General features: G+C 39.2%; 1 protein-coding gene across 3 annotated transcripts in view; it reads right to left on the minus strand.

Annotated features, from left to right (window-relative positions):
- The window catches only part of astn1 (astrotactin 1), a 2,190,072-nt gene that overhangs the window by 1,354,089 nt on the left and 810,348 nt on the right, over positions 1–25,635 (minus strand). For all 3 annotated transcript variants that reach the window (XM_043700015.1, XM_043700017.1, XM_043700018.1), the window contains one exon: positions 13,194–13,301. In XM_043700015.1, the coding sequence (XP_043555950.1) occupies positions 13,194–13,301 (108 nt within the window). The remainder of the gene's footprint in view (positions 1–13,193; positions 13,302–25,635) is intronic.

Raw genomic sequence — 25,635 nt, forward strand, 5'->3', positions numbered from 1 at the left:
ATTGGAAATATGTTGTGAAACTTGAAAGCGTTCAGAAAGGATTTACAAGGATGTTGCCAGGGTTGGAGGATTTGAGTTAGAGGGAGAGGCTAAACAGGCTGGGGCTGTTTTCCCTGGAACATCGGAGGCTGAGGGATGACCTTATAGAGGTTTACAAAATTATGAGAGGCATGGTTAGGGTAAATAGGCAAAGTCTTTTCCCTGGTGACGGGGAGTCCAGAACTAGAGGGGATAGGTTCAGGGTGAGAGGGGAAAGATATAAAAGAGACCTAAGGGGCAACTTTTTCACACAGAGGGTGGTATGTGTATGGAATGAGCTGCCAGAGGAAGTGGCGGAGTCTGGTACAGTTGCAACATTTAAGAGGCATTTGGAAGGGTATACGAATAGGAAGGGTTTGGAGGGATATGGGCCGGGTGCTGGCAGGAGGGACGAGATTGGGTTGGGATATCTGGTCGGCATGGACTGGTTGGACCGAAGGGTCTGTTTCCATGCTGTACATCTCTATGACTCTATGACTCTATAACATATATGGGAGGTGGATCAGTTGAGTAATCATATCTGGGTAGGTCGGAGTCTTGTTTTGGCAGCGTTCAAGGACAGATTAAGTCACTTATGTGTAGAATTAGCAAGATCAAAATCTGGTGCAGTGCAATCATCTATAAACAGTGGACCATGTATACACAAATGGAGATCAATTCATTTTTGGCTTGGAGATGATTGAGGTTAAAGAAGTTTCTGTGTGGACAGTATTTAACACCAGAGGGCAGATGATCTTCACTGAAGTGAAGAGTCATTGACAGTATGGAGGTCTGTGTGACGACAGTCCTGATGTTGAAAATGTCTGTTTCAGATTTCCCAGTCAAGGAAGTTGCAGTCATATCACTATGAGAAATCACTAGCAGGATTGTGATGAGCTTTCTTGGACACTCAAATCATTGAAACATAGTGCACAGAGCCTCGTAAAGTGCCAAGTCAAAAACATTCTTCAGGTCAATTAATGCAGAATATCCGGTGTTGTACTCAACAGTAAAGAGCAGACACTCAAAATGTGGCACTTGAAATGTTAGAATACTCATGACTGATCTCAAGAGTGACTGCCTGGAGAGAAGAACTGCAATCTTATCATGTTAGCTATCAAGACTCTAATTTGATATCGGTGCCCTCAGTGTGACCCATCTTCCCGAGGACACTTTGGCTGCAGGAACAAGCAGGGGCTACAAGTTGTACTGAAAACAAAAGAAACAGGCACTCACATGTTCACAGTCGTGGTTGTTCCACTCAGAACTGGAGTTTACTTGCACTATCAGAACATTACACTGTTCTGAATGAAAGACATTGTTTCGTGGTTTGCATCAGTGTTGGATTTTGAAACAAAGAATTTTAACTCAAACCCAATTCTATGTTGCTAATAATTTTGAAACAGGAAAAATATTATGATGTATTATGTTACAATTCCTCTGTGATTTTATTATAAACATTTTTCTGTTTGAGCCCACCAACAGACTAAGCACCTCGGTGAGTTGTAAAATGTTTGAAGCACCATTTATGAACTAAATACAGACACCCTACAACCCATACAATTTAGGTTCCTTTAATGCCACTTTTCAATGACAATAAAATCAGCGCCTAAGTTCAAAGGTTAAGATAAAATTTAGCAACCATTTTAAATGCCATGCAATCTGAACTCTAATTACTTTATAAGGGTGACTCATTATGATGTACAGCCACACATAACAGCTAAAATGTTGCTGTTATGACTAGATCATCAGACTCACTTCTTGGCATTTAATAAGTCCAGCAGTGAGCAGTCTCTCTCAGATTTCATCACTGACTCTTTTAGCCTGCAGTTATAAAACTGTAACTTAATGGTGCTGCTGTGGAACATTATGAAACAGATGCTGCCCCCGCCCCCCATTTCTAAGATTACACTTGCTTCTTCTGTCAGTTTTCATATGTTATTCAATTTCTCCACTCCCTTCTTCTATACTCCCTTCTCTGTTTCCCTATTTTCTCTTTAATCAGTTCGTGATAAATCCCAGATTCGTCAAACATCAAGTGGTTGACAAGTGCACTTTCAGCACTGTTATTTCTTCAAAGTTATATCTGCATTCCCAAAGTGCAAAACTTTAAGTTTAGGAAACAAAGACATCATGGGCAACACTTTAACAGAATAGTGAGTCTGAGCAGTGAGGTTGGAAATTGAGGATGGGGCATGAATTGTGTTTCAGGATCGACAATGGGCTTGGAATCTATTTGGATTAGTTCTCTAACTCAGGCATGGTTTGGTGCATAACTTGCTGCTTTTGAGCTTCCTAATAGACAAGAATGTGCAAGCAGGAGGGTGTCGAGAACAGAGAAGGGATATTTAGTTAAAGGGATGATGACAAATGGTGGAGAGTTTGAACTCTATACTGCTTTCTGAGGCTTTAGTAATGATAAGAATGTTTCATGGAGCTGGGAAAGTTATCCCCTACCCTGTTCTCCTCTCTGGGGATCCTGCTGTGGCATCTGAGGACCTGAAATGAATTGCTGCTTCCTAAACATGGGAGAAGGAAGCTGGCCTATCAACCCAACAAGATAGATGTGGCTGAGGACAAGAATAGAAGAAGTGTGGTCCCTCAAACTTGGATAATGCAGTTTTGCTAATATTGTAAGATCAGGAAGTATGTGCAGCATCTCACTGCAATTCCCAAACACTTACTTCCTCAATGTCTTCCAATACAGCAGTCCTCGGGCCAACACACCATACAGCTCTTATTCCCCTTTATGTCTCCCTCTCTCAGAAGCTCCCTGGATCTGAACAACTCACATTCACCATCATCTTATTGCCCTCTTGTACCCATTGCATCACAATCAATCTCCACATTTGGTATTGTTCCCAGTTCTGGACACAATCAACATTTCAAACTCTGAGCAGAGAACCAGTTTCAGTGATAGCTACTGAAACTGACAAACCCAGTGCACCATGAAGAAGACTGCAGATGTCAATGCCACTCTCTTATGAAAGCCCAAGGCTCAGGAGATATTCAAATATTTGGAAAATGACATTTTGTATGTGTGTGTGTGGCTGTAGCTCCTGTGTTGGAGTTTAATATTCTTCAAGCTGGATTTCTATGTCCTTCTTCTCCACCCTCCTGGGGAGTGGCAAGTGACAGAGAGGAGAAGGCAGTTAAATGTGCCTTTGGCATTGCCCCTACTTTTTGTGGTGTCATTAATGATACTGGTCCTGCTCCCCTTGTTCCTCAACTCAGATCCTTGGTAGAACGAATAAAATGTTCCCATTCCACAGTCAAGGACACTAGCAATCCGGATGGATTCTTACGACAATTGGTAATAGTTTCATCACTAAGACAAAATCAGTTGCAGATCTATTAATTACATTTCAATTCCACTAGTTGCGATTGTACAATCTGGACCCACATCTCCAGAACCTTAACCTTGGGCTCTGGGTTACTAATTCAGTTGCGTTACTGCTGCATCATTTCCCCACATCAGTTTCATGAATCAATCACTCCCAACTATGCTCGTCTTATTGATCTGGCTACTTCTAAACAGGCCCGTACACTGACGTTAATCCAGAATCTCAAACTAAACGATTGCTTAAATCTTTAAAAATCTGACCCAAAGTCTCCAAGGAGACCTCCCACTCGATTGTGAACATGTACCTCAGCGAAACTTAGAAACTGCAGGATCGATTCAGGTTTCAGGCTGGCTATATATTTTTGGTTTTACCTCTTTGTCGACACCCATATCCAAACCATCTTGGCCACTGAAATTCTTTGCAATCAGTCTGGCACCATTCTTTGTTTCACTATGTGCTGAGGTCCTGCAGCAGCCTTTAATTGTGTTTATTTTATTTCCTTTCACCTCCTGCATCAGTGTTCTAGCTACCAAGTATTAAATGCATAACCTTACATGGGACCAGGAATGTCAAAAAATGTTTTGCAGATTGTAATCCAATAGAGTAATCTTGGTGATTTATAAAAAGAGCAATTCATCCTTCTGAATGTATTACAGACTATTATCCGATTGACAAATTGGTTAGGTTTCTTTTTTAAACATTTGCCAGATGCCACTTCAGATTGTAACTCTATTGACTGTGGTATACAGACGATGCATAGGACAATGAATACAAGAAATGAGTTACAAATTGTAACTAATTCATACAATTTAATTTTAGGATAATAGAAGGCAGATGACACTAAGGTAGAAATGGTCAAGTTCAGCCCGATAAACTGTAATTTAGTTGAATGGCTCAAAAGGTCTATTAAGGAATAAGAGATAACTTAAAGCTATTACAAATCATTAATTTCACATTTGGGGTCAGGTTATTTCATAAATCATAGTCCTGAAATGAGGCAGGAACCTGCAGTTTGCCTAATATTAGTTGTGGGGTAACGCTTCAGAGCATTGTAAAGGATGCTATTAATGATCATTTTACAAAGAACAGAGAGCATTAAAGATGGTTAATACGAGATATTGTGTCATATAAATATGCTGGCCTTCTTCTTCAGGAGGTAAGCTAATTGGTTAACTTGGGAATTCAGGTGTGATAGGTAATTTGGATTTAATACTTATTCTATACAAGGGTGTGGGAAATACTTCTTATAATACTGGAAAGTCTCACACAGCAAACTATATGGATTGCTGATAAGCTTGAAGGGGATTGATAATGTTAAAAATAGCTTAGGCAAATTAAGTGAATAGGAAACAACAAAAAGATTTTAACTTATAGAAGAAAATTATGCATTTGAAAAAAGTAGAGGCATTTCAACCTGAGCAATATATTTCCAACAGTGAAGGTAGAAGAAGAAACAGAAGTTTCATGTGAATATTGGGCATAAATGAGGCCATATTTCTTACACTGCATTGTTGATTTTGGACATTCTGCCCTCAAGAAGACTTTATTCAATCACCATGACCCACACTTTGGATTCTCACAGAGATTTTGCATAGAACAATAAATCCACAGAGGGTACAGGCTTGAACTTATTCTACATTGTTATTAACTCAAGGTTTCCACCTGCATGCAATTGTAAGGACCGCACCTTTTTATTTCTGTACTTTCATGGACTGAAATAAGAAAGAACTGTTTTAGAAGCAAAGATTTTTGTGGGCTTTTTTTTGAAAATTAAGTAATCTGACTCTCCTGGCAAATATTGTTTAAATAGCTACTTGAACAAGTGGTAGTTGAAACTTAGGTTGTAGATGAACTGGAGCCGAAGGGTTCTGTATTAAGATGCTGTCCTGGTTGGTAAATGGAAACTTATTGTTCTATGGACTTGTGATCACTTATATATGACAAAGGTCTTCTGCCTGCCGACAACCATGTGACTGGTGCTCAGGCAATTGAATGGTGTGGGGCTGGCAATAAGATATTGAGGAGTGCTCAGATTTCAACCTCTGCTCTTGTTTGTTTGCAGACCAATGGATTCTCAGGTGTAGATAGACTGAAAGCTGGTTCTATTACACTTGGCAGAAAAAAGCCACCACTTTGCATTCAATCACCAAGCTGGTGAGGATGGAACCTCTATTCAAAGGAAATGGAGATGCTGGTGTTGGACTGGACAATCAAAAGTCACATGACCCAGGTTAAAATCCAACAGGTTTAGTTGAAATCACAAACTTTAGGGGCACTGCTCCTTTGTCAGATGAGTAGAGCTAAGCGCATAAGCACAGGATTTATAGCTGGGGAGATCATTGCAAGATAATTTCACATAATTAAGAATGTCAAAAAAAAGTACAAAATGATCTATGTGGAGTGTTGGTAGGCTAAGTAACAATTCTTTGCAGGTGATCGAAGGTGTCAGCCAGTGAGAGTAAAATGTTAACATTTTACTGAACAGTAAGCGAATGGATGACCTATAATCTGATTAATTGATGCAGAGAGATTATTACAAAAAGTCTAAAGTAAAGTGGTGTTACAGAGAAAAACCAAATGGCTGGCATAATGATAGGTGTAAGAGTCACAAGATGAGGTTCTAACTGAAGTAACAAGTAATCCAAAACTTTACAAACTAATTATGGCAGAGAGATCACAAGTTATCAAGGTGATGGTGTCAAAACAGAACAGTAAGGAAGATTTTACAGATGCAGAATATTATAGTGGGGTTACATGTAGCATGACAGGAACCCATGATCATGGCTGAGGCTGTTTTCATGCGTACGGAACTTGGTTATCAGTTTCTGCTCAGTGATTCTGTGTTGCTGTGTATCTCAAAGCCCTCCTTGGAGGATGCTTACCCCAAGATAGGAAGCTGAAGTGTTCCCTGACTGGGGCAGTGTCCAAAATTCCATTGTCATAGTGTCTGCATTGTCTCGCTAATATATCATGGCATCTATTCCTGCAGCGTATGAGGTAGACAACACTGACCGAATCACATGAGTACCTACCAAGTATGTGAACATTGCCAGGGCCATCCCTACACTTCCACTTCTTACCTTTAAAGAGCTGTGAAACCTTAAACTGACCATCCCTCGCAGAAACTACCCAGCTTTCAGGAAAACAGTGACAACAAAACCACACAACCATGCCATGGCAACCTCTGTAAGACATGCCAGATCATTAACATGAACACTAACATGGCATGTGGGAACACCATCCTCCATGTACACCTTCTTCACCACCCTGAGTTTCATTAATGTTGCTTTTGCTACAGTTATAGTCTTAAAATGCAGGGATTTGTTGAGTAATCTAATGCATTGAGCTAGTAGGAAATTTGTATCTTTTTTAAAAATTATCTGTGTCTATGAGAATTGTATCTGTTACTGTAGAACAATTAAGACAATAGGTTAGGGTTAGGATCTGTGGGCAAGTTTAACTCTTTCAAACAAAATTTTATTTTGAAGATCTTGTCCCCAAGAGGTATTGATGTATGGAACAAACATAGAGTTTACACAGGATGATTCTGGCTCAAAACAAGGCAAGAAAATATATCAGTCATAAAAAAAACTCAAAAGTTATGAAGATGAGTTCTCAAAACTGAAACTTAATTTTGTTTGACAAAACATTTTTGCTTCAAATATTTTCATTCTAACTTTAAGTTCTTGATTTCCGGAATCATTACTAACAATGATTATGGGTGGCACGGTGGCACAGTGGTTAGCACTGCTGCCTCACAGCGCCAGAGACCCGGGTTCAATTCCCGACTCAGGCGACTGACTGTGTGGAGTTTGCACGTTCTCCCAGTGTCTGCGTGGGTTTCCTCCAGGTGCTCTGGTTTCCTCCCACAGTCACAAAGATGTGCAGGTCAGGTGAATTGGCCATGCTAAATTCCCCGTAGTGTTAGGTAAAGGGGTAAATGTCGGGGAATGGGTGGGTTGCGCTTCGGCGGGTCGGTGTGGACTTGTTGGGCCGAAGGGCCTGTTTCCACACTGTAAGTAATCTAATCTAATCTAATCTAATCTTAGTCACTATCAGATTGAGTAATTATAAGGAGAAGTACAAATAATTAAATGTCGAATACGGAACATGATATCTGAAATGGTATGGTCATAGAATGTTACATACAAAGGTAATGATGAAAGACAGGCAGAGGTAACATCAAATAGATAGAGTTAAAAATCACACAAAACCAGGTTATAATCCAACAGGTTTATTTGGAAGCACTAGCTTTCGGAGCGCTGCTCCTTCATCAGGTGGTTGTGGAGAATAAGATTGTAAGACACAGAAATTATAGCAAAAGTTTACAGTGTGATGAAACTGAAATTACATATTGAAAAAGACTTGGATTGTTTGTTAACTCTCTCATCTTTTAGAATTACCATGTTGGTTTCAGTTCTTTCATATGTAAATCGCAAACCTTTTTTAAAAAGTTACATTCTCAAGTGAACTTTAACAATTGGTGTCATGTCAGTCCAGATAATGTATTGAAGGTGTGAGCTTCCCTGTGAGGCTGTTTGTGTCACAATGATCAGACTGATTCTAATCTAAAAAATGGATTTACAGAATCTTACATGGATTCATGCAGTTTTTGAGCAAAGTAAAATGTAATTCTGTGAGTACAAATTCACCACAAACTTATGTGTGCATGTGGAGTGGGGTGCGAGGGGGGGTGGTGTTGGTTATGAGCGCCTGTGATATATGTGTGAGTGTATGAGAGAGGATTTGCGTGAGTGTGTGTCTGTGGGAGAGTGTCTGTGTGTCTCATACGCTCACACAGAGAGAAACGGAAAGCAGTGAAGGTGGACAGGGGGAGAGAGACAAACAAAAGTCCTGTCGGAGAGAAGAGCAGTACTTCTTCAGGGTAGGCATTTCTGGAAGACAGGTGGCAGTGGGTTAAACACTGGATAAAAGCAAATTACTGCGAATGCTGGAATCTGAAACCAAAAAAGAGAAAATGCTGGAAAAACTTGGCAAATCTGGCAGCATCTGTAAGGAGAGAAAAGAGCTGACGTTTCGAGTCTAACTGACCCTTTGTCAAAGCTAAAAAAAGGAGAAATAGGGAGGGTTTTTTTTTTTTTACACTTTTTTCACTGTTCTGCACCTCTTATTTCTTGATTGTCTCTCTTTCTCGTGCTCCCCACTCTCGCATCACCTTTTTCCTCTCCTCTTCCCCCTTTGCTACCCTTCTCCACTGTTTTCGATTTTGCCTCTGCTTCACCGACCTCCCCATCCCCCACATATTTTGTCACAAAGCACTGGCTTCAGTCTTGATCATTCACAGCTCCTAATCTCTTTATAATCTCTCTATGCACAGTCATTTTCACCTCTTTATTGCTACCTTTGCTTCTGGAGCCATGACTCACCTTCTCTCAGCCTCGTATAAATACCTCCCTATTTCTCCCTTTTTTTAAGCTTTGACAAAGGGTCAGTTAGACTCGAAACATCAGCTCTTTTCTCTCCTTACAGATGCTGCCAGACTCGTTGAGATTTTCCAGCATTTTCTCTTTTTTGGTTTCAGACTCCAGCATCTGCAGTAATTTGCTTTTATTTGAGCAGCACTCGAAAAGCTAGTGCTTCCAATTAAACCTGTTGGACTATAACCTGGTGTTGTGTGATTTTTAACTTTGTACACCCCAGTCCAACACCAGTGTCTTCAAATCAAGAATACCATTAGAGTTTGTTTGATTTGACTTTACAAATTTGAAATCTTTGTAGAGATTAAATAGATTGTGTAATATCAATAATATAATAAATTGCTCATTGCCTGTAGAAAGGAGATTCGTTGCTTCCTGCTTCCAAGTGATCCTAATTTCATTATTCAATTTTGTTTCAAGATGTGTTCTATGAAGCTACTAGTGTGATACTGTGCTAAGTGTGTTTTGAGAATCCATATTACAACATGAACTACATTTTCTTCATCAAGAAAATCTTAAAATGGGCCAAACAGACTCTTTCTAAAACTCTATGACTTGGTACATTTGAATAATTCTTTAGAGAAGTACAATTAAAAATGTCTGGCAACTCTATGCTTCCTGTCCTTAATTAACGCTATCATGGATATTAGTTATATCCTATATCAACACCCATTTGTAACTAATGTACTATAAATGTTAGGCTGGACATTCATCCTTTTTGAGTTTTACAACAGGTGTGTGTTTGGCAATCATCCAATGTTTTTGCATGATTCCTATGCACTAGTATTTGAAAATTTGTGAATCTAACCTGATTTTTTTCCAATAATAGAGAAAGCCTCAAGCTGAGGCAAAATTCACTGAAGGTTTTGCTTTGAAATCTAGAATCCTGACTGTATTTAAGCTAGTGGAATGTCCCAACATGACTTGTGGACTTTATTCTTTGCAGGAGAAGGTCTCAGCTTACTGGAGTTCTTTGCAAAGGTAAGGAAAATTTTGGATAGTTAGATGGGAAATCTAACTATCCAACTATTAAGACAACTGAAGTGCTCTGTGGAATTGTAAAAGGTAGACATGGGTGTGCACTAAAAAATGTAAATGAATTGGAACTGTCAACCTCATTGGAACTACTGTGTTGTCAAGTATTCAAAGTCTAAGTGGAATTATCACACTTTCAAGGCACTGAAAACTCATATCTTTTAAACTGAAAGGCAACAGTTGAAAAGAAATTAGTGTCTGCAAATTGATTCTGTCTGTTAACATAAACCTGATAGCTATCATCACAGAAAACGTGCCGCATGACTGATCTTACATCTTATCACAAAGGGAGAGCTGTCACTGCACTCTTTTATCTTTCGGTTCAAGTCATTGAAGTGTGGGGAAAGGCAATGAATTGTTTATTGTAAGGGATTAAGTATTGAATAAATGTTTATTTTTATAAGGGACTAAGTAATTGAATAAAGTTAAATGTTTTTGTTAATGGATTTGAGTATTTTCTTTCGAAAATAGTGAAGTCCAACACAGATGATTTGGTGATGAAGGGAAAATAAACAAAGTTTCAGTTGCATGCATATGGACTTCTGGCCTAAAAATTATTGGAAGTCATCAAAATTTAGAACTTTATTTCATCTCAGCATGCATCTAGAGTATGTATGGTAGATATAGAGTTAATTGACATGGAGGATTTAAGAGCAAAATAAAGTTGGTGTGGGGGCATTGTGTCAGAAAAAGTTGGCATACAGGGTTAGATATGGCCAAGCGGATGGAAGGGGGTGTCATGTGGTGGCATAAGTTGGCATTAAGCTTGCAATAGTCTTTAAATAAAAATGATGATGAGTGGTATGGTTGTGCATTGGCATAAAGTTTTGCATAGACACACATGGGAGGGAGTTGAGCAGCATAGGGGCATGAAGTGTCATGGGAGTTGGGTTTTGTAGGTTGGGTTTTGTAGGTTGGGTTTTGTAGGTTCAGGGCCCATTCCTGAAGAAGGGCCTGTGCCCGAAACGTCGAATCTCCTGTTCCCTGGATGCTGCCTGACCTGCTGTGCTGTTCCAGCAATAAAGTTTCAACTTTGATCTCCAGCATCTGCAGACCTCACTTTCTCCCTTTTGTAGGTTGTCAAAGCGGTTATGAAGGGCTTTGGGAATTGAATTGTGGGGGATATGAGGAGTTCTTGGTTGGTATGGATGGGGCATTTGGATTATGTAGTGTGTAATACGGTGGTTTGAAGGGTGAGGGCGAGAGGGATCGTTTTCCCCCTTTTTGTTACACTTTTAAAAGTGCCAGATCACCGAGGTCACCTTTTGGCATAGCTTGCCTCAACTCCCAGCCATTTTCACGGCCATTTTCAGCAGAGTCGGTCAGCTAGACTCTCAGTAACACATTCACCCACCTCCCCCGTCCCCAGGTACTTTCTCTCAAGTCGAGTTCATGGAATCAATTTTTTTCTGACTCCACTCTCGCAACTGAAAACTCTGGACATAATTCCTGCTATTTTCCTTCTGATTTCCATTAGTACTTTAAGACACTTTGTGCTTTTTACACATGGAATTTCACCAGGTCTTTCTTCAAAGCTAATTCTTCATTTATAATAATCCTACTGTTTTTCTGCACTTCCTTCACTTTAACATTCCATTTTCTTGACAATACTCCTCTGTGAAAGCCAATGAACAATAATAATTTAATTCCACGATGAATCTTTCATCCTTCATAAAAATTATTTTGTGGCTTTAATCAGCCATATACTTGTTTTAATTACTCTTTGACAAACTGTGTGTTCATAGAATAATTTTCATTGCCATGAAGTTGTTATTAACACTCAGTTGGATCAATTGACTGGACATCAACAGCATAAGTTCAATTCCTGTAGCAGTTGAGGTCAGAATGAAAGACCTGCCTTTCACTCTCATGTGAGGTGTGGTGACCTTCAGATTAAACTCAGCACCAGCCATCTGCCCAACTGAACAGGAACCTGTAGTCCTCTATGACTATGACCACTTTCACAAGTAATTCAGTTTAAAAATCACACAACCCTAGGTTATAGTCTAACACGGTTATTTAGAAGTACAAGCTTTCAGGGCGCTGCTCCTTCGTCAGGCACCTCCACTTCACAACTAATTTAAGCATCCTAATTTTTATTTCCGATTAGTAATTTTATAGTTTTGTTCAGTTTTTTATATTTTTAGATTTGCTACATTTTTTATGTCTACTACAAACGTTTATTTTTCTTCACAGTGAAGGTACTCTAGTTTTTGCGGCACTATCATTACATCTTGTGTGAATATGTCTTGCCAATACACTATAAAACAAGGAGGTAGAGGTTTCCTGTGTTTGTGCTGTGCTTCATTTGTTAGCTTTATCTGGGCTCATTCCAATTTTATCCAACTAAAGTCAGCTTTTCTGGCTAAGACAATTTACCTGTTTCTTCTGCTATCATTTTTGACACAAGATTAATAATTATATATGAATTGACTGTTTCATTGTACCTATGTGACAAGCATCAGTCAGGGACACACTTTCATTCAAATATTTGTTAGGGGAATGGGATAAAAGCAGAGATACACAACTTGTGATCCATATTTCTGCAATTCAAAGCACATAGGTATACAAAGATTAGGCTCCAGTAGCCTATCCTTTATTGTCTGGATATCTGAACTATAAGACAGATTGCGCAGCAAATCTGATATTATCACAAAAGAAACCATCATTTACCCTAGGTGTCATTTAGACTTGATGATGAAAGTCAAACCCATGAAATTGAAATAAAAACAGCTTCTGCAATAGGTATGCAATAGGTCTTTACAATAATAAGAATTTTATTCAAATTCCACTGTTCAATAATTCCCCTTTCATGGAAACCTTGAGAAACTGCTCCATGTCTACTTCAGATCCTGCTGGCATTTAATAGATGTACAATTTCTGATTAGTATGCAGTAGTTCCCGAGTGTCTAGTTGTGGTTCCACAAGGAATCAATATTTTCCCCATGTTTGTCATGGCTTTTCTGATATTTGATATTTACTTAGTGCCAAAGCTAACCTTGGACTGTCTTCAGTTTGATAGTTTTCAAAGTGTGTTTGAATTTAACTGCACAACACTCTTTACCACAGCTGCTGTTAACTGTTATCATAACTTTGCAGTGACTGACACTAGCTTGATGGCATCTCCCGTTTTATCTGCATTTAACCTCCAACTCAGCTTCTATTTGATATCCAATCACACCTGGTCCTTAACATTTATTATTTTCCTCATGTCCTCAAATTAAAGTGATTCTCTGTAACTATGACATGTTTGTGCTTACTGTATGTGAACAGTATGATCTGTGTTTTTGAAAAGGCTCCCATCCCTTTGTATTCAGCTAAGTTGGTTTTCATATCGAAACACAGTTTTCTCTCTTACCTCTGCTCCGGCGCCTGCTGCGGGAGGGGTCAGTGTAGAATGTTAGCTGAGGCTCATTATCGGCTTCAGTCCCAGAATCACCTTCAGGGTTCAAAAAGGCAGAGCCAGCTGCAAAGAAGGAAATTAAATTCAGAAACCCATTAGCACTGTAGTAAGGCGAATGCAACAACTTTTCACTGAAACATCTTCACATTTGGTGATCCAGGAATATTTTATACAATGTTTTCCCAAACATTGTTAGATGCAAGATGAAGGATTGGTGCAGTCTGGGTGAATACAGAAAGAATAGAGAGAAAAGAAAAATATAAGGAAAAGAAAGCTTGACCAGCCAACATATCAGTCGCATTCCATGCCTTTGGATCCAGTGTTCTCAAACACAAGTTTACCTATTGATGCAAAATAAGTTAAAGCTTCAAAAGATACTCAGATAATGTGTAGCTGAGCAATACACACCAAAAAATCTTCAAACTTAACACCAGGAAGAGCACAAGTGTGGTTGTGGATCTTAGCGACTGAAAGTGCAAAATAATCTCAGCTTGCACTGGCTTGCAAGCAAGTGACACCCCATCTCAAACTTCTTGTTTTCAAAGCCCTTCATGGTCTTACCTTACTCTATCTATGAAAACTCCCCTAACTCCACAGTGGTCTCAGGTACCTGCAGAATTTTAATTCCAGCTTGTTCAGCATCCCAGATTTTAATGGCTCCATCATTGATTCCCATACCCATAACTCTGGAATTCCCTCATCATAAATCTCTCTACCTTTCAAATGCTCGTTTGATATAAAACCTACTTCTCTGGCCAAACTTTTCACCACCTTAATATTAAATTATGAAGCTTGGTGACACACGTTGACTAATGATGCTCCTGTGAAACGCATTGGGAAATTTAATTACATGAGCGGTTTAACACACATAAAAATTGTTTTTCAATCGCTATCAGTGGATCTTTATTGCAATACACATATCTAAACATAGATGCTGGCAGGAATGTACATGATGGAATGACCATTATGGTTTAGCATATTGCCAACAATCATTTATAATGCACACACAAGTATTCACCACTTACAAAATGCAACTGACTGACCACAGGCCTGAATGCTACTACATTCAGGAGTAAACATATTGAAAAAATAATTGCAGAAAAGTGGAAAGAGAAAAACAAAGCCTTAAAACTAAGGATTCCAAATTACAAGGCAAACATAATTTAAAAAGAAGTGGCATTAAATTTGTATTGTGATATATTAATTCAACCAAATGCAAATAAATCTAAACAGAATATTTTACATACTCAATAAACTTGAATACTTCAAGAAAGACATTTGATGAAAAGAAAAATAAATGGTGACCATGTCCCATGCAATTATCAAAATAATACTGAGGCTAATGGTGCACTAGTTATTTCTGGCGGTCAGCTCCTTCCCTGACAGGTGAAATAAGTTCAATATCATGAAGTAGCTGAATTTGTGCAAAACATATGGACAAGGGTGACAACAAATATTTAGGGTTAATAATCACTATTGCAAGTACATTTTTATAACTATGAATGATAGATAACCAGTTGTTCTGCTCCTTGAAAATAAATAATACAAATGTGAAGTTTCATTCATACATAGACACAATGAGCCAAATGGGATCCTTATAACAATTCTGTGATTCTGTTTTTCTGAATTGGACTGAATAAAAACAGCCAGACGGCCTTACCTCAATGTTGGGCAAATTATTGGAAAGCATTCTGTGGGACAATATAAATCATCACTTTGACAGGCACAGATTAATCAGAGGCAGTCAGTATGGATTTGTTGAAGGAACTTGTGACTATCTAACTTGAATGAAAATTTTGAGAAGATAATAAGGAGAGTCATTGAAAGTAGCCCATTTAGCAATGCTTTTGATAAAATCCCAGATGGCAGGCTGGTCAGAAAAATATAAGCCTGTGGGAATCAAAGGAAAGTGATAAATTGGTTCCAAAACTAGCTCAGACTTCTTTGCATTGAGGTTTTGCAGAGCTCAGTACTATGCCCTGTACTTTATATTGTGGAACACACCAGCAATTTAGATTTAACTGTAGGAGAAATGATCGAAATATAAGTGTGACAGAATTGATTGGTTATATGATTAATAATGACACACTCTCTAGACTTGTTGGATGGACATAAAATTGACAATTGGAATTCAAATTGCAGAGTTGTGAGGGGTTGCATTTAGAGTCATAGAGCTGTACAGCACAGAAACAGACCCTTCATACCAACTTGCCCTCCAACCAGATATCCTAGATAAATCTAGTCCCATTTGCCAGCATTTGGCCCACATCCCTCTAAACCTGTCTTATTCATATACCCATCCAGCCTTTTAAATGTCGTAATTGTGCCAACCTCCACCACTTCCTCGGGCAGCTTATTCCATACACGCACCACCCTGTGGGTTAAACAATTGCCCCTTAGGTCCCTTTTAAATCTTTCCCTTGCACCCTAAACCTATGCCCTCTAGTTCTGGAATCCCCCACCCCGGGGAAAATACTTTGTCTACTTACCATATCCATGTCCCTCATGATTTTATAAACCTTTGTCAGGTCACCCTTCAGCCTACGATGCTCCAGAGAAAACAGTCCCAGCCTATTCAGCCTCTCCCTACTGCACAAATTCCCCAAACCTGGCGACATCCATGTAAATCTTTTCTGAACCCTTTCAAGTTTCATGCTATTCTTCCGATAGGAGGGACACCAGAGTTGTACACAGTATTCCAAAAGTGGTCTAACCAATGTCCTGTACAGCCACAACATGACGTCCCAATTCCTATACACAATGCACTGACCAATAATGGCGAGCATACCAAACTTCTGATTCACTATCCTATATACTTGAGACTCCACTTTCATGGAAAGCTCTCCTTTTGTTCAGCAACACTCACCAAGATCTTACCATTAAGTGTATAAGTCCTGACCTGATTTGCCTTTCCAAAATGCAGCACCTCACATTTATCTAAGTTAAACTCATCTGCCACTCCTCCGCCCATTGGCCCAGCTGATCAAAATCCCATTGTACACTGAGGTAATCTTCTTCGCTGTCCACTACACGTCTAATTTTGATGCCATCTGCAAACTTACTAACCATAGCTCCTATGTTCATATCCAAATAATTTGATGAGATGTGGAACTGCATGATCAGATATGGAGTAGTGTAGAAGAACAGAGAGAGCTTCAAGACCCAGTCCACAGGTGCCTGAAGGTACATTAACTATATAAGAAAGCACACAAGAAAGGTTTCTTCTTAGCTAAGCTGTGGAATTGAAGGGTTCTGCTAGAAATGTATCAAACACGAGTAACGCCAGAACTGAAGTATGCTATACAGTTCTTGCCACCACATTACTGGAATGATACTTCCAGGAATGGAGAATTGGATAGGCTGGGACCTTTTTTTTTTAGGAACAGAGCAGCCTGAAAACCTATTTAATTTGGATATATAACATTATAAGGGGTCTAGATAAAGTAGATGGGGTGGATCCATTTCCAAGACAGAAAGGCCAATAACCAGGCAACACAGGTTGAAAGCAATGAGTAGGAATACACAATGGATTTGATGAGACATGTTTTTCACCTAGACGATAGGGAGAGTTTAAAACTAACTGCCTGAAAGGATGGTAGAAGGAGAACACTCAGTTGCAAAAACAAAACACTTGTCCATACACTTGATATGTTGTAATCTACAAGACTATGGATCAAGTGCTGGAAAGTGGGATGAAGCCAGATCTCTCCTTTTTTCGATGCTACAGACATGATGGGTCAATTGTCTTCCACCCTACCACACTTTTTCTCCACGTTTCTCGCTTACATAGGTATGGCTTTTGATTTACTACCATGAGACAATTAGATCTGTTTTAAATTTATACTGTGTCCAAATCTGATAATTTTGGATGGTCAGTTTTATTTGTCTCTCCTAATTTCCAAATATTAATGCCAGAAGACACAAAGCTTCACAAGTTCATCAATGCAAGTTCAATCTCGGCATTGGTTTGCATACCCTTTTCATATTTCCTTGTCAATCCTGTGGGGTGAAATTCAAGTCAATAAACATTGTTCTTGTCACAGGAGTCATTTATTCACTTTAGGGGATAAAATGTACTGTCATGGAGTCACAGAATGTGCCTCATTCCTGATGAAGGAGTACATCGCTTCTCCTGCTCCTCAGATGCTTCCTGACCTGCTGTGCTTTTCCAGCAGCACGCTCTCAACTCTGATCTCCAGCATCTACAGCACTCACTTTCATCATGGAATCATGGATATAGAAGTCATGTGGCACGGAAACAGACTCTTCAGTCCAAGTAGTCCATGCCAACCATAATCTCAAACTAAACTAGCCCCAACTACCTGCAACCATATCCCTCCAAACATTTCTTATTCATGTACTCATCTAAATCTCTTCTGGACATTGTAACTGTACCCATATACATCACTTTCTCTGGAAGTTTATTCCACATACAAACCCACTCTCTTTGTAAAAAAATTGCTCGTTTACAGACATGCTACGTACAAATCAGCCCTATGGCCCACCATATTTATGCCAACTAACAAACACCAAACTGTACTAATCTCATATAGGATCATAGAGTCTTTGAGGAATTGCACTTTGATTGACCAACAAAAGATACAGTCAGCATGATTTCATAAACTGGCATGTGTCTATCAAAGTGTCCTGAAATCAAACACTGAGAACAAGAGCTCAAGCTTCTATGAATCATTTATAACTCTTTTTGGTGAAAAAAGGTGATTGGGAGTGAGGAATGCTTCTCACAAAGAGGATTATTTGTGTTCCATGACCTGTGGTCAGATTGTATGCTCAAAACACTATTCAAATGTGTTTCTATATCTCCAGTGTCTGATAATAGAGATGTGGCTGCTGGTGGAGATGAAGATAGCATTGATTGCCTGATAGCATCCAGGGAACGTGAAGCTAGCAATCTTGTCTACTGCAGAATAAATTCTGCTCATCACCGCTCTGACTATAGATGCCTGTCAAATGTACAAAGGTGTGAAGTCACTCTTCTTTTTTTGTTTCCAAGCCTAATGTCAATATGTCTCTCTACCCGAAATCTTCTTCCATGATGAGTGTGTGGAAAATTGAAGAGCAAGCAAGACTCAGTAGTGACGTTGTGATAGGGGTAATAGTATAAAAGTGAAAGAGAAAGAGAGAGAGACTACAATAAATGAGTGCCCCACCAGGTATCATCAGAGTTGGGGGAAATGGTTTTAAGTGAATAGTGCAGCTGAAGGTTCAGGTGAAGCAAGGTTTAAATATCAGAGATAAATTTGAGGGTTGGGGGAAAAAAAGATAATAAATGAGGCAAGGGACAGAATGTTTAAGAATGCAGAGTGTGAGGTCCATGAAAAGATAATATAAAAGAGGAAAGTGAATTTATTTTATCTGAATACATGAAGCATCTGCAGCAAAATGGTTGAACAAATGTTGCAAAAGTATTAGGAATGTTTGGCTGAGCTCCAAGACTGACTAATGGATTATGTTGCTTCACAGGGATAGCAAGCCAAAATAAATTAGCCTCTCTATGACTGGAATCACATGGTGAAATTAAAATATTCAATGACCATCAAACCTGCTCAATTCTTCCTCACTAGATCTTATAAGTAATGACTTGGACATCAAAACAAAATTTAACGATTATTAATAATTTAGCAGAACACAGTTAAACTACAAGGCGATCTAATTAATATCTATGACCTAAGCCCAATTTCCACTGAAATTTGTCACTGAAGTCAGTTATAGTTAAGGGATAAATTAAGAAAGCATACGGAAGAATCACAATTTACCTTATCAACAACCATTTCAATTATGAATGCTAAGCCTTCATGAAAACCTTGGATAATGGGTTGCATTACAGGAATGAATAACTGTCCATCTTGCTTGATTTCCAAGTATCCAGTCAATGCAAACAATTTGTGCAGACCTTGAGAAACTTGGACATACTTCTTAGAGATTGAGATTCATTCCTCACAATTTTCAAAAAATTGGTAACTGGAGAGAAACTGTGGTGAGTATTACCAATAACAAGCAATCCAGAAGCTTTCAAAACAAAATAAAACTGCCTCTTTCCCTAAACCCAGTCAGAACCAGTTTATTGTGTTTCTTCAGCATTCTCTGTAGTTGACTGGTTAGCACAGGTCCTCTCTTGATTGACCAATTCACCATCCAATCAGCTGCAGGTACCACAGCATAGTGCCCTCTTGGTTTTGGATATTTTACAATATCCGTAGAGCATGAATAAAACTGTTCTATCTTTCCAGTCCATTTTGCTACAGTAAAGATATAACAAGTGGGGTGTCAGAGGGTCAAGTACTCAGGTCCCAACTATTTACAATCTATGCTGATACAACTATTTGAACGTGGGAATAGAATGTACTATAGTCAAGTTTGCAGATGACACTCAATTGGTTAGAAAGTAGGTTTCAATGAAGAATTAAAAAAGTTATAAATGAATATGGATAGTTTAAATGAGTGATCCAAATTTGATGGATGAACTTTAACATGGATAAATGTGAAGTTATCTATTTTGGTCAGAGGAATAGAAAGACAACCTAAAGGAATACAAAGGCAACGCATTTTCAAAATGGAGTGGAACTTCAGAGTGCTTCGGTGCAGAGGATTCTGGACATCCTCATTAACAAATCACAGAAAACTTGCACGCAGGTTATAAAGGCAAATGGAAGTTTTGAATTTATTGTTAAATTGTACAAGGCAGTAGTAAGATGTCCCTGGAGTATTGCATGCAATTTTGGCTTCCTTACTGGAAGCAGGATGTAGTTTTACTGGAGGCAATTCAGAGGAGGTTCACAAGATTGATTCCAGAGATATGGGGTTTAATGAAAAGAGCTTGAACATTTTATGTCTATTCTCTCTGAAGTTTAGAAGAATGAGAAGAGATCTAATTGAGGTAAATAAGATGCTAAAGGAGATTGACAAAGTAAACGTAGAAAGGATGTTTTCTCATATGGGCCAATCAACAATGAGACATTATAATTTTAGGATGAGGGAGAGCAGATTTAAAACAGAGATGAGGAGAAAGTACATCCCTCAAAGGGTCATGAATCTGTGGAATTCACTGCCCTACACTGTCTTGGATGTTGGGACGATGAGTAAATTTAAGAAGGTGATAGACAGATTTTTAATCAGTGATGGGTTAAATTGTTAGGTAGAGCAGGTAGGAAAGTGGAGTTGAAGCTAAGATTAGAGGAGTCAAAAGCGTATCAAATGACAGAACAAGCTTGAGAGGCTGAATTACCTACTCCTGGTTAGAAGTTTGCTCGCTGAGCTGGTGGGTTTGTTCTCAGGTGTTTCATGCTTGGTAACATCATCAGTGAGCCCCCGCGAAGCGCTAGTGTTCTGTCCTAAGTATTATTTGTGTGTCTTGGCCTGTTGCAGTGGGTGATATCATTTTCGGTTCTTTCCTGAGATGTTAGTAAATGGGGTCCATATCTAACGTTTGTTAATGGAGTTCCGGTTTGAATGCCAGGCCTCTAGGAATTCCCGTGTGTGTCTTTGTTTAGCAAGTCCCAGGATGGATGTATTGTCCCAGTTAAACTGGTGTTCCTCGTTGTCTGTGTGTATGGATACTAGTGATAGTTGGTCATGTCTTTTGGTGGCTAGTTGGTGCTCATATAATCCTGGTGGCTAGTTTCCTGCCCGTTTGTCCAACATAATGTTTGTTACAGTCCTTTCAGGGTATTTTGCATATGACATTCGTTCTGCTGGCTGTGGGTACAGGGTCCTTCAGATTCATCAGGAGCTGTTTCAGTGTGATGGTAGGTTAGTGCCAGGAATTGGTGTTTCCAATGTTTGACTTTAATGACAAAACAAAATGATCTTTTTTTGGATTTCACCTGCAGACCGATTCAGACAAGAGCCCCAAATAGTTGAAGTAAATTCTTCAAGTGGTCTGCCCAGTGAGCAGACGTTAAAATACAGTTCAGTTTTGTGAGCATGGATCTTGTGAAGATCACAGCATGAGTTCCTTCAGCAAGCCTAATACTACAGACACTGGCAGCAACTGTGTCCATTGCTGCAACCTTTAACTTTTAACACTCATCCCTATATTTGCTTTTGTCAATTCTGAGCTTAGCCCATTCCCCTAATTTGACCCCTACCCATGTTTTCATGATGTGATCTACAAGCATCTTCACCATGGTTTGTCTCATTCAGTACCTGTTGTGCTGAATGGCCAAAATCATGTGGTCTTAATGTAGACATAGTGATCCTTATTACTAGGTCTATGAAATGTAAATGAAAGTGATTCTATCTTTTTCCCACACATGTTAATCTATAACTGCTACTTCATTGAAGTCTCTTGTTAAAGGGTGATTTACAGATGGCAGAGGCCTGTGGTGTGCTTGTATCCTGGTGGCTAGTTTGCTACTTGTTTGTTCAATGTAACGTTTATTGCAGTCCTGACAAGGTATTTTGTATATAACGTTCATTTTGCTGGCTGTGGATACATGGTCCTTAAAATTCAACAGGAGTTGTTTCAGTTTGGTGATAGGTTTGTGGGCTAGCACGATGCCTACGGGCAGGCGTAGCCTGGTCGTCATCCCTGAGAGGTGTTGAATGTATGGCAGGGTGGCTTGAGTGTCTGGGTGTGTTGTGTCTTCTTGTTTAGGTCTGCTCTGCAGGAACTGTTGTGTTTATCGGGTACCTGGTGTTCCTGTTTCTCCTCGGCTTCTTGTAGTTCCTGGGTCCTGCAGTGTGTTGTGGCTTATTTAAATAACATCTTGATGGTGTTGGGATGGCTGCTCCTGTAGTTGAGTATCTGGTCAGTGTAAACGCTGGTCGACAGATTTCCACTAGCTCCCCATGCTAATAACCTAGCATGCTGACAAAGTGTCTGAAAACAACCCACCACCTCAGCAAGCAAATTCACAACCTGAGCTACAAATCTTTTCCAATGTCACCATGTGGAATTTCATTCAGAACAGGGGAGCAGCACACCCAGGTATCAAATGGGAAACTCACCCGATGCTTTGCATCCATCACTGAGTTTTGAAAGAAAGGATTTTAATTGCCAAAGGCACATTATTAGTTACTTGTAAATGGAGTCTGAATTAAGCTGCCATCAATTGTTTTAAAGCACCCATAAAACTAGCTGCGTTACTCCTGTACTAGTATTAAATAACCTTTAGTTCTGAAAGATCCAAGCATACTCACTTCTGAGTGAAACTATTTACGGCTGCAATCATCTCCACAGTAGCACAAAAAGACAAGCTGCAGCAATTTTTCAATTTTATTAGTAAGGTATAGAAAATCTCAAGGACATCAATTCCTCAGTACAAAAGAGATTTTATCAAACACTTTAAAGCATCTCAACAGTGAGGTCTTTGGGTCAGAAACTGTTCTTTCAAGTGGATTCTATAACAAGTGGGTGGGTAATTCATTCCACATATTATCCATCCAAGTGGCAAAAGTGAAAATTACTCCCATGATCTTTGAAAAATGTCTTTCTCTTGAAGAAAGCTATTAAGAATAGTTCAAATAGAGCTTACCAGAAGAATACACCTGAACTATAGAAATGTCCCTTTTCGATAAAAAAAAGTCTATGTACTTTTCAAATTATTATATTCAAACTTCTTACAGCAAGCCACTTAGCACATGGAATGCTAAGTGCAAAAGCAAGCTTCTTGTCATTGTCATTTGGTCCATTGTGCATTTGCTTGTACCTCAAAGAGATGTCTAACACTTTTTTTATTTCTTGATTGTAAAAAATGCCCTTTTTTTTAACATTGGCAATCAATTCCTTTTAAATAGCACTCTATTGTATCCAGCTTCCTTACATAGTGGTGATTCAATTTGTACGTCCTTGTCCATGACTCCCTCCTATGAAATTACAATGATGATGCCAAATTCTTTGAAGTTTTTCTTTATTAACTAATTCCAGCATTTATTGCCCATCCTTATTTACCCACGACAACGTGGTCATGAGCTGCCTTCTTGAACTGCTGCAGTATAGGTCGATAGATAATGCCATTATGCAATAAATTCCAGGATTTTGATCCAGCAACACTTAAAGGAACAGCAATATATTTCCAAGTCAGAATGATGAGTGGCTTGGAAGAGAACTTACAAGTGATTGTATTCTTGTATGTCAGCTGCCCTTGTCCTTCAACATGGAAGTGGTCGTATGATTCGAAGGTGCTGTCCAAGGAGCTTTGGAGACTTTCTGCGGTGCACATTATTGCTCGTGAGTGTTGGCAGTGGAGGGAGTGAGTGTTTGTGGATGCGGTGGCAATCAAGCAGGCTGTTTTTCCCGGAATGTTGTTGGAGCTGCACCCATTCAGGTTAATGAGTTTTTATTCAATTACACTCCTTACATGTGCTTGTGGATGATGGATAGGTCTCAGGGAGTCAGGATGCGAATTACTCACTGCAAAATTCCTAGATTCTGACCTGCTCTGCTGCTCCACGGTGAGTCGAAGAGTGTGGTGCTGGAAAAGCACAGCCAGTCAGGCAGCATCTGAGGAGCTGGAGAGTCAATGATTCGAGCATAAGCTCTTCAATTGAACAGCTTATGCTCTAATCATTGACTCTCCTGTTCCTCAGATGCTGCCTGACCAGCTGTGTTTTTCCAGCACCACACTCTTCGACTCTGATCTCCAGCATCAGCAGTCCTCACTTTCTAGAAAGTGTATGGTGAGTCCAGTTTAATTTCTAGTCACCTCAAAATGGGGGATTCTGCATGGAAATGCTAGTGACTGTGACGGAGAAAGGTTAGATTAAATATTTATTGAAAGTATTCATTCACTGTCACTTGCCTAATGCAAATACTACTTGTCACCTGTCAAACAGCCCAAGTTCAAATATTGTCCAGGTCTGGCTGCCTTCGGCCATGGACTGCTTCAGCATCTGAGGAATGGCAAACGGTGCTGAATATTTTGCAATCATCGGCAAACGGCCCCACTTCTGACCTTATGATGGAGGGAAGATCATTGATGAAGTAGCTGAAGGTGGTTGGGCCTCGGACACCATCCTGAGGAATTCCTACAAAAATGTTCTGGAGTTGAGATGACTGACCTCCAAAAGCTACAACTATTTTGTTTTGTGCCAGGTATGGCCCCAACCAATGGACAGATTTTCTTCCCCACCCAGATTCCATTGACTCCAGTGTTGCAAGAGCTAATTGATGCCGCCTTGATGTCAGTGGCAGTCACTCTCATCTCAACTCATGAGCTTAGCTCACTTATCCATGTTTGAACCAAAGCCAGGAGGTCACGAGCTAAGCATCAATGAGCACGTTATTACTGCTACTTGACAGTAGTATTGTTTACATCTTTCATCACTCTATTGTTATAACTCATTGGGCTGGAAATTGAGCCTTGCTATTCCCAAAATTATTACAAATACGATAAAATACATCAACTCTGATTCTCTATCCATAAACCCTGCCATACCTGCTGATTTTCTAGAGCATACTCTATATTTTTCCAGTCTCCAACATCCACAGTAATGTGCGCTGATTTTATTTTATTACAGAAATCATAAAATCTGCTCTAACTGCCGGATAACAGTTAAACTGAATCCCGATATCATCTCAACCCATATTCCTTAGACCATCAAAACTGCCCATAATCCTAAACATATTCAATCACATGCAGAAAAGATAATATATCTCTTAAGAGATGATGAGTTTTGAAAGAAAAGACAAATGGGAAATATACCCCAAAGGGTTAACGATTTAAGGTCAAGTATAATGAAACAGTGAAGGCTTCTTGGCGATCAGTTTATTTTCTGTCATTGAAATTGCAATGCTAACAGTCCAATAATATACCAATACCTTCAACAGAACAAACATTCACTTTCATTGATGACCTTCTCATCTCCTCCATTTATAATTCCAAGAGCTGATAGATTTATCCAAGAGATGTGAGTGTCACAAAGTATTGTTTGAGGGTGCATCAATGAGTTTGATGGCTGTGTATCAACCACATCATACAAGAAATTATTGCTAACTGCAGTCTTCATGCTGTCAATAGGCATGAGAAAAAGTAAATGTTTTTACCTTCAAATTTTCCATCGAGCTCATGCGATCAGCAAATAATTTATTTCTTCAAGTTCAAAGGGAACATCTTCACTACTGTCAATAACTATTACTCAAGATGGATTGAAGGCAACCATTTAAATAGAGTCACAGCAGAAGCAGTATTGCACTCACTGAAGAGAATACATTCGAAGCAAGGGATTCCAGACATTGTAATATCAAACAATGGTCCACGATTTCCAAATAACCAATTTAAGAGATTTGCATGTGAATATGATTTCATTCATGTTACAAGTCATCTCACCATCCTCAAGAAAATCAAGGAAGTGAGAGAGGCAGGTGAACAATAAAAGCCTTATTGAATAAAAGACCTAAGTATTACACTATTATGTTATTGATTATCAGCATTTT

Source organism: Chiloscyllium plagiosum, chromosome 11 (genome assembly GCF_004010195.1).
Source record: "Chiloscyllium plagiosum isolate BGI_BamShark_2017 chromosome 11, ASM401019v2, whole genome shotgun sequence".
Lineage (NCBI taxonomy): Eukaryota > Metazoa > Chordata > Chondrichthyes > Orectolobiformes > Hemiscylliidae > Chiloscyllium > Chiloscyllium plagiosum.